The sequence below is a fragment of the Toxorhynchites rutilus genome, chromosome 1 (assembly GCF_029784135.1).
Source record: "Toxorhynchites rutilus septentrionalis strain SRP chromosome 1, ASM2978413v1, whole genome shotgun sequence".
Lineage (NCBI taxonomy): Eukaryota > Metazoa > Arthropoda > Insecta > Diptera > Culicidae > Toxorhynchites > Toxorhynchites rutilus.
This window is the reverse complement of record NC_073744.1, coordinates 15,856,220-15,866,734: the sequence shown is the minus strand read 5'-3', so window position 1 is coordinate 15,866,734 and position 10,515 is coordinate 15,856,220. Positions and strand designations below refer to the sequence as shown.

Here is a 10,515-nt window from a genome sequence, read left to right as displayed (position 1 = left end):
CTTTATTTCTTCATCGTACAATTAGGACTGCCACTCTCTTATCCAGTGTCCAGTTCAATGCTTCGATAAGTAAGTGGATGGGGTACTACGATGTAGATAGGGATGCTCTAAATTTTCGAATAGTTCACAGACTGATATATAAATTTAACCAATTAACTGCTAATTTAACATCCCGCAATTGCTTTTCTATTTTCGCCATAACTTCCGCAGTTCATCTGATAGCGCTGTCAATTTATGTCTGAAAACTCATGGGATATTGTGATTGACGATGGACAAATAATCTCATCATTGACCGCATAGTGTATTGCCTCTGGATTTCTTTATCAGACAAAACATTACGCAAATCTACTTTATTACGAATGTAAACATTAATTTATTCGTCGATTGTCTTAAATCACTTAAAAGTCTAAAAATCGCGAAGTTCCTATTTACAATAATGACACGAAAAGACTCGTGGAGAAAAATTTTTACAATAAAAAAAACTACCGTTCACTTACACACTAATTAAGACTCTGTTCAATCTCTTGTATTGTTCTCAATATTCCCTCTGCCGATGAGATTTGTATTCATGGATAAAAAATCATCCGTTGTGTTATTTACTATTAAATTCGCTTACCGAAACTTCTTAAACGATAGGAAGACACGAAGAAAGGCACCATGAACGAAGTCGGGGGGCGGAAATCTACGAAACCCGCTTTTTACGTCCGCACGGGGAACCCAAATCTTATTCCTAAAAAATGCATCGGTCGGATCGCTTAACTTACTAGAAATCTTAACAAGTCTACATGACAAAATACACACAACACGCACTCTGAATGAAATCGGGGGTCGTTCGGATCACTGTTCTCAACTTCTACGATTAAAGCCTATCATCTACTGGATATTCCGAATAAACGGGGGAAACGCACAAATTATCACTACTTGTATACAGTCCTTAAATCTACAGTAAGTCTCAATCGATGAGTCATTGTTGCATTTGTTAATCGAACTAGTTTTGCCTAAAGAAACACATAAAATAAAGCTCTGCAGCTGTCTACTGAATCATCTGCAGATAGCGGTCTTCCTCGAAGTACGAGCTGAGTGAGGTGCTCATATCGTTGATCACAAGGTTGGAGGAGCTGGCGGCGGCACCGGTTGCGGTCGCTGCCGTTGCCGTCGTCGCCGGATGGGTACTGCTGCTTACGATGTCCGCTGCGGACTCGACCCAGCTCTGGCAGTTCTGGACGTATTCCAGCGTACGCTGGTAGGTCTCCGAGCCCATTGCGGTTTGGGTTCCGTTAGCGGAGGCAGCGGCGGTGGCGGTGGCGACGACTGCGACGGCTGGGGCCGTAGCAGCTGCCGGTGGTTCTCCGAAGCCGACGGGGGTGGAAGGAAGAGGAGGCGTTTGGAGACTGCTTTCCATGGGTTTGGGGGCTTGCTGGAGGGCCGAAACTCCGAGTGCGGCGGAGCTCGGAGTCGGTACCAAGCTTGCCGCTACCGCTGGAGACATTTGCGATTGACTGATGTCTCCGCATTGAATTTCCACGTTCGATGCTGTTGCCGTGGTGGTGGTTGATGGCTGCTGTTGCACGGGAGCAACAGAAGGCTGGCCTCGCTGGCATTGGAAGTTTGAATTAAAATTAACACTAAATGGGTTTTTGTACTGTTGGGAATTGTTGGCGGAAGGTCCCGATCCGCCGGAGGGTTGATTGATGTGGAGCGCACCCTGCATCATCATTGCCAGACAGCAGTGGTGTGCACTTTGATCCGTTCGGTGGTAATAACCGATGAGGTTTGAGCATGCAATCTGCCGAAGTTGCGGAACCTGCTGACTCTGAGGGAAGCATCCATTGCGATTGTTGCTGTTCATAGTGGCATTGAAGTTTTGCATTTGGCACTGAACTTGAGTGGCTTGTTGAGGCTGTGGTCCGTAGTTGGAGGGGGTTCGCGGGGCGACAGCACTCTCGGGCATCATTGGGGACATCATCGGTTGTTGGGGCGTTTGAGGAGACATCACGTTACTCATGAGACTGCAGTCGTCATTGCTGTACTGCGATTGGGGACTCATCAGCACATTATTGAGGTTTGTCTGAGCCTTGTTGAACGATGCCGGCTGTTGTGGTTGAGGTGGTTGCATTGGATTCGCTGTGAATCCTTGAGGAGAATTATCGCTCTGATTCCAACCACACGCTCCTACCGTATCTGAGGGTGCGGTGGCGGAATTCGGTGTAGACATTCCTTGGGGAATTGTCGTCTTATTTTCCTGGTCAGCCACTTGATTGAGATACTGCAACATTTCGTCCGGAATAACTAGCTTGTTTTCCACCATCTCGCCTTCCTCGACCTCGTCCAAGACCACCTCCTGATTTGGATGTAATTTTCCCGTAGGAGGCGATGGTACCTTCGCCGCGGCTCCTGACGTGACGGTACTACTCCTAGGAGCAGTTGAGCTAGGCCGCGAGGGTCCTCCGAAGGCTTGACCAAATCTTCCTCCAGTAGCATTATTTTGATTGGCTGCTACCGGTTCCGACAATCTTCGGTCGATTTGACCCAACATCATCTGCTGCTGTTGGTAGTAGTTACCACTGCCGAGATTGTTCGGAATCGAATGTCTAGAGGATCCGGCCGCTGCGTTACCCATCAAACTGTGATTGAATCGCTGCAGGTGTGTTGAGATCAAATGCGAGGATGGAGGCGGCGGCAAACTTTGACCACCGGTGTTCGTGGCCGTCGACATCGAACTGGATCGCCTCGAGCTACCCGGCGAGATCGGGTCGTAGAACGATGAGTTATAGTAGCTGATGGGTCGCATCGTCGATATCGAGCTCTGCTGGGAAGCTTGACTGCTACGACGGCTAATGTCCGCCGATCGCATACTGTAATACGAGCTGCTGGTTGTACTGTTGTTACTATCCCTGCGATTCTGCGCCGGATTGAGGTAGGCATTCGTCATCATTGTATTCGTGCATGCAGGCGATGGACCAGTCGGAGGTCTCAGGTTACCCAGATCAGTCAGGCAGCTCTTGGCGATCGGTGATGACATCGGTGGAGGCGTTGTACCTGGTTCCATCTTGAGATCAGTGATCTTCCGGTTCAGTTCACCCAAACCGAAATGGTTGCGTTGGTTGTTAATCTCCGGGATGTTTGACAGTGGGTTGCTTACCAGGGATCCCTTGTTGCTGATGCGGTTTTTCAAACGATGTCGTGGTCCACCCGAACGGACTCCAGCCGTTGCAGTTGCCGTTGGACCACCGAGATCGACCATTTCGCGCAGAACGTAGGGCAAATCGGCTACCTGTTGAAGACCAAACATAATGGTTAGAAAATGTTTTCATGGATGTCCACATTTTTATAGGTTGACCAAATAAAGGGTGTGTCACATCAAATTGCATCACGGAAAAAACGCTGTAGAAATTCGCCCAGTAGACCGATCCTTTTGAACATTTTAGACAGTAAAATAAAAACTATTAAACAACTTTTGGCATTTTCTTTTTAATCATACTTCGAGCCCAAGCCCGTATGCTCGCACCTTCCTCTTTACCCCGTCCATAAGGTTCTGTACAACGTTAGGTTGTAGTTTTTTTTGAACAGAAATCCATTTTCTCTTGAAGTCCGCCTCCGATTTGACAACTTTTGGGTTCTTCCGGAGGGCCTGCTTCATAATCGCCCAATTTTTCTCTATTGGGCGAAGCTCCGGCGCGTTGGGCGGGTTCATTTCCTTTGGCACGAAGGTGACCTCGTTGGCTTCGTACCACTCCAACACGTCCTTTGAATAGTGGCACGAAGCGAGATCCGGCCAGAAGATGGTCGGGCCCTCGTGCTGCTTCAATAGTGGTAGTAAGCGCTTCTGTAGGCACTCCTTAAGGTAAACCTGCCCGTTTTCCGTGCCGGTCATCACGAAGGGGGCGCTCCGCTTTCCGCAAGAGCAGATCGCTTGCCACACCATGTACTTTTTGGCAAACTTGGATAGTTTCTGCTTGCGAATCTCCTCCGGGACGCTGAATTTGTCCTCTGCGGAGAAGAACAACAGGCCCGGCAGCTGACGAAAGTCCGCTTTGACGTAGGTTTCGTCGTCCATTACCAGGCAATGCGGCTTCGTCAGCATTTCGGTGTACAGCTTCCGGGCTCGCGTCTTCCCCACCATGTTTTGCCTTTCGTCGCGGTTAGGAGCCTTCTGAACCTTGTATGTACGCAGGCCCTCCCGCTGCTTGGTCCGCTGGACGAATGAACTTGACAAATTCAGCTTATTGGCGACATCCCGGACCGAACTTCTCGGATCACGTCTAAACTGCTTAACTACGCGCTTGAGATCTTTTTCACTGACGGAGCATCCATTTTTGCCGTTCTTCACCTTCCGGTCGATGGTTAGGTTCCCGAAGTATCGTTTCAGTACTCTGCTGACCGTGGATTGGATTCCCAGCATCTTACCGATGTCCCGATGTGACAACTCCGGATTCTCGAAATGAGTGTACAAGATTAATTCACGACGCTCTTTTTCGTTCGACGACATTTTTCCAAATTTACGAAGAATTGACAGTGAAGCATGGCCAACGTAATCTATACACTCTTATCTGATTATAAAACCAAAGCTGAAGATATAATTCCTAAAAATTAAATTTCTACAGCGTTTTTTCCGTGATGCAATTTGATGTGACACACCCTTTAGTTCAGGAATAAAAACGGGACACGTAAGCAAAAAAAAAATATATTGTAAAAATATTGAAACTACTCCAGTCGTTGCAAGATTACAAAAAGTTTTGGCAAATGATCATGCTAATGGTTTAGGTATTCTCAAAAAAGAGGATGGAAAGTTCACTTCTAATGCATCGGAGACCTTGAGTTTAATGATGCAAGTTCATTTTCCAGGATTACTATCTGTCTTGAGTGATAGGACGACTCGCATAGATTCACATACTGATTTGCAATAGAATCAAACTTTACCGTCTGAAGATTTCAATGACCTGGGTAAACCTGAGCACGAAATGATCAGTGAAGAGAAGCAAGATCTAGCGAGTTGTATTTTCACTTCTGCAAGAGTAGAGTGAGCAATAAATTCATTTGATCCTTTTAAATCACCGGGGAATGATGAGATCCGTCCTGTGACGATCCAGAAAAGTGGAGGAATTATAGTGCCCTGCTTAACTGAAATGTTCAAAGCTAGCTTACTATTGAATTGTATTCCAGAAAATTGGCTACAAATTCGGGTTGTTTTTATTCCTAAATCTAATAATAAAATGGGCTTTTCCCTGCTCCAAATAAACAAATAATAAAAAAGAAAAAAAAAAATATATTTCAAATGCTACAAAAAGACCAATAATGTGTAACAAGGGAGGGACCACAGTTACAGTAAGAACTGTGAAAGGATGCCCACAAGAAGGGGTTCTTTCACCTTAGTTGTGGTCATTGGTAGTAGATAACCTACTGTCACTCCTTGAAAGAACAGGATTTGAAATCATAGGCTTTGCAGATGATATTGTAATTGTAGTTCGTGGAAAATATGAGCATGTAATCAGAGATAGATTGCAATATGCTCTATACTTAACTATGACATGGTGTAAGGATGAGGGTTTATCTATAAATCCTCATAAAACTACTGTTGTTCATTTTACACGTAGAAGGAAAATGAAAATACCAGATTTGAATTTGCTGGGAACTAAAATAGTGTTTTCTCCAAAAGTGAAATATTTAGGAATAACTCTTGATAGCAAGTTCAATTGGAACTCGCATTTAGATGAACTAATACATAAGGCTACAAATGCTACATTCAGTAACAAATGGGGACTTAGACTTAAAATGATCTACTGGATCTAGACTGCTATAGTGAGACCTTGACCTAAAGTTCATTCGTGCTATAATACCTTATTGGGATCATGCCTACAGTCAGCAAGTGGAAATCACTCCAAATAATAGTGATACGACATCCTGATAAGGCTTACAACAAACAGGGAGATATTTTAGTGAGACATTTTCACTCCCCCACTGCCATAGAAAAGAACGAACTTTCATTATTTTTACGATACCATATTAATATTACTATGGATCTCTATGTCGATGTGTGTGATGTGGGAAACTAGTATTCATTTAAGCAGCATTTCACTGAAAATGTTACTGCTTTCGAGGACTAAAACTACGACTGCTCTCTGGGACTTTTCACTACATAAATAATGAAATTATTGGCACTGCTATTGGTATTATTCCCATATAAACAGCGCCTTCCTGAGAAAATTTTAAATAGCATTCTCGATGATTGGTCAGTGAGTAAAAATGGCTCAGGCTGGATAACACGAGAAACTTTGCCAATAAATAAGTAAAATAACATTTTTGACAGATAAATTTACATTTTATGGATGCGCATAATTATTTTTTTAAAAATAGTTTTATGATTTATTGTTTACGGTTGTTATTTTCAATGATACTACTAATGATATATTTTCAAGACCGCATTAACTGTTTTGTGATAAGGTGCAAATATTTTGGTTACAGAATGGTTTAAACATTGAAAAGTTTTAACTGCGCAGAATATGGTAGATTTAAGGTAAATGTTTGGAAGGCCACCTATTGATCCCTGGTAAAAAGTAACCATTGTTTTAGGCATGTGGTTTCAAATTAATTGCGGAGGACATTTCTCCTTCTTTGAAATAAAATAGGAGCGCAATTCGACAAAAATACTCCTCTTGATAGAAGATCCAAGAAAAAGAAATCACGCGTTACCATCTTCAAGTAATTTAACGTACCGTTTACTGTTCAACTCTTCAAATGTTCCATTCCATTCTTTGTTTTTGAGAGGCTTTAAACTTTGCAGTTCATTCGCCTCTACTTCAATTAGTCCACACTAATCGCGCAAATATGAAAATGTTTGAAAATTTGCTGTGTAAAGTTTCTGCGAATACAATGCATAAAATTTAAATTCAAATTCAAATTCGAAAAACATAACACGGTGCAACAATGTTTTCCCTTGGCTTCTTTAGATGATTTTTCATTTGGGTTTGACATGAAATAAAATGTCGCAATGTAGTCATCGCTATTCATTGGGTCTGATCATCAATGTTCTGAAGGTTTCTGAAAGTATCTGAAACGAATTAAAGAAATCACGCTGAGATGACTTCGGAAAGAGCACTGTTTTAGGCTCAATTCTTGACCGATGACTAAAAGGGGTACCTGTCATATGTTTTTAGCAATGCATTTCACTATGTTATTGAAAATAATGACGAAGAAATAAATATAAATATACTCATAATATACTCAAAAGACGGGCCATCGAAAAAAGTCGAAAAAACCAACACTCTGATCAATCTTACCTCGAGATCCTCATCCACATACGGCCACGCAGGGTCATCCATGGTACCCAAACTGCCCAGCTGCATGTTTCCGCCGTCGTAATCGTCCACCAATCCGGCAGTGAGCGCCGATATCGACATCGGACTGTTGATCGGTGGCTGTCCGGGCGAGTGGGCATCCGATTCGGACTTGATGCTGGGGCTGCTCATGCTCGTCGTCTTGCCACTCTGCATATCCTCGCTGCGTGGGCTTCCATCGTACATGTGGTTCGAACCCTCACCATCGTCACCTCCGTCTCCGCCACTTCCGTGTCCGCCGTGGCCACCACTGCTGCCACCATGATGACCGTTACCTTTGTGCTTTTTGTTCGCGTAGAACTCCGCCCCGTGTACAGTCTTCACGTGCTTCCGCAGGGAGCTCGGATCCGTGTAGCGCTTGGTGCAGCCGGGAGCTTTGCAAACGTAAGGTTTCTAAACATTTTCGAAATGGAGAGATGCAGTTGAACAAAAAGTTCGTCAAAAATTATGAAGCTGTGATCGTTACCTCATTGCTGTGGGTGCGATTTTGATGCTTCGCCCTGTCAGACGCATTGCTGAAAGCTTTGCTGCAGCCCGGGTACTCGCAGGTGTACGGTTTCTCCCCGGTGTGTGATCGAAGATGTGTTTTGAGGTTCTCCAGGCGGGAGTAGGCCTTGCAGCAACCTTCAAACTGTGAATGGATAGGAACGAATTAGAAGTTGTCATTGGCTGAGGTTTTGAGATTTGAACATTACCGTGCACTTGTGTGGCTTCTCGCCCGTGTGTCTTCTCATGTGTACCACCAGCATGTACTGTGCCTTGAAGGGCTTCTCATCCCGCGAGCAGTCCTCCCACCGGCAGACGAAGGATTTCTTGTTCGCGTGTATATGATCGTTGTTGATGTGCTTGACCAGCTCGTCCTGTGTGTTGTACTCCAGCGTACAATCCCGCCAGTGGCAGTTCGTCTCGATAAAATCGCCCGGTTCATCTTTGGGATCGGTGGAGTCCACCTTGGAACCACCTCCGCAGTTGCTCTCCATCCCATGCATTGGGCTCAGGTGAAGCCCATGGGATCCGTTGTGGTGAGTGGTGGATGACGCCGCCGTTGAGTGCGATGACATACCCTGGGTGGAAGTCGGACTGAGCTGGTGGTTGGAGGTAATCATGGCCGAACCATTCGGGGGGCTGCCCTTGTGCATCGGGACGTGTCCGGAAGGTTCCCGCTTGACGCGTGTCTTTTTCTGCTGGGCATTGCTCGCGCTGTCCGCTTCTACGCGAGCCACCTGGTTCGAGGAGGTCGGCTGTTCCGATTTCTTGCTCGAGAGATCGGTGATTTGCTATCGGTTACGAAGAAAAATATGTTGTTAGTTTATTGGAGGGTTCGGTGCTACAATGTGTCCAACTTCTATAAGACAAGGAGATGATCTTGCTGCTTGGTGTCATCGTTAACAAATAATTCAATTAATATTCTAGTGTAGTGGTATTAGGAACTACCATACACTGCATGATTTTTATATGTGTGTGTGCAAACGTTGATCGTAAACAAATGTTTTTTGAATTTTTAAAGTGTCAAGTTTGTATAATACTAGTTACATTTTTCGTTGTTCTAGTTGTTTTGAAAATTCCGAAAGGAAAAGTGCTCACAGAGAGAGAAAAAAGACAAATCAATGCATTTCACCCGTCGGATTAGACGATCCCATCAAGTAGTGCTAAATTATTAATCGTAATCCTCAAGGATACGGGAAGAAGTAGAGAGCCCTAAGTAAACTGAAGCTATCTGACTGGGATAAACGTGGACTAGTTAGAACAGCTTCAATTACCTCAAAAACGCTTATGCCAATAAAGGAATCTACATGTAATCTACAGGTAATACATGTTACCGGGGCAAGATAGTATACCCCATGGAGCTCGGTTATTCACATTGGCGATCCTGCCAGGAGCTGCAATTGTTTATTAAGTGACGATGTTTATTAAGTGTGGTGAGATAGTGTCTAAATAAGTTTCGAAAAATAAAATTCGTGAAGGCGAATAAACATGGCTGTCATCCGGGTCCAACGAACTTAGACAGTTAAAAGGTATGCTATGAAGGTCCTCGCTTTAGCATTAGTGAATAGCGTGCAATTTTTGAGGAATTTTCAACCAAATTTTGGTTCAATTTGTCTCCGAGTTCAATTTTATGAAAAAAAACATACAGAAAAACGGGTTTATATTAAAAAAATTACAAGTTTTTCAGTGTTTCTGAACACAACACTGCACGCTATTTTATATGTGTGAGTAATTTTCGTGTACGATACATAATTTCTACGCGAGTGATGTTTTTTTAATTTGCTTGTTGTATTTACGGATTGTGTGACTCCCACATGTCAGACGGTAGATGGAAGTGATGAACTTTTTTCCGCGATGGATAAGAAAGGAAGCGGCTCCTGACGAGCGCGCTAGATTCAAATGAAAGCGGATCGTTACGACCGCGTTATGTTCAATGAAAGCTGAGGGTAAATTGAAAGCGGATCGAGACGACCGCGCTAGATTCAATCGGAAGCGGATCAAGATAACCGCGCCAGATTCAAATGAAAGTAGATCGAGACGACCGCGTTAGGTTTAATTGAAAGCGGATTGAGATGACCGCGTGAGGTTCACGAGTTTTCTCGTGTTTCCCATCCCGTCTGTTGCGGATGGATCATGAAATAACATGTGTTTTCTACACGCTGTCTTTAGATGACACCTACTTTGATACATTGTATCTTACTTTGTGTATTTCAATATTTACATCAGCAGCCAATGTATTAGTTTGATGGATATCGTCGCAAAAAATCACATCCCAGCAGGACAATGTTATTCATACCAGCGAGAGAACTACGTAACGGATTAAGGACCAAAAACTTGTCTTATTGGACTGGCCGGCTCGCTCTCCAGACTTGAATCCTGTTGAAAATCTTAGGGGAATCCTTGTAGGCAGAATCTACACTGAGGGAAAGCAGTACACCACGGTTGATGAACTCAAGGCCGCAATTTCAGAGACATGGGAAAATATCGAGAAATCCGTTATTGACTGAAATGGCAAGGTTGCCAATTATTTACATGTGAATCTGTCACTTTTTTTAAAATTTTTAATTGATAATACTTATGAATTTTGAAATGGTCTTATAAAAACTGGACAATTGAAACAATCATATTTAAATATACTTTATTCTGAGCATTCAAAAATGTATGAAAAATGTAGTCAAAATCCTAACTGTTTGTG

General features: G+C 43.7%; 1 protein-coding gene across 1 annotated transcript in view; it reads right to left on the bottom strand.

Moving 5' to 3' along the window:
• Positions 1-370: 370 nt before the first annotated feature.
• LOC129772477 (transcriptional activator cubitus interruptus) overlaps positions 371-10,515 on the bottom strand; it is a 139,251-nt gene continuing 129,106 nt past the window's right edge. The window contains exons 4-7 of the mRNA XM_055776210.1: positions 8,030-8,611; positions 7,801-7,965; positions 7,278-7,727; positions 371-3,274 (exon numbers count right to left, since the gene is read on the bottom strand). Of these exons, the coding sequence (XP_055632185.1) occupies positions 1,034-3,274; positions 7,278-7,727; positions 7,801-7,965; positions 8,030-8,611 (3,438 nt within the window). The 3' untranslated portion in view covers positions 371-1,033. The remainder of the gene's footprint in view (positions 3,275-7,277; positions 7,728-7,800; positions 7,966-8,029; positions 8,612-10,515) is intronic.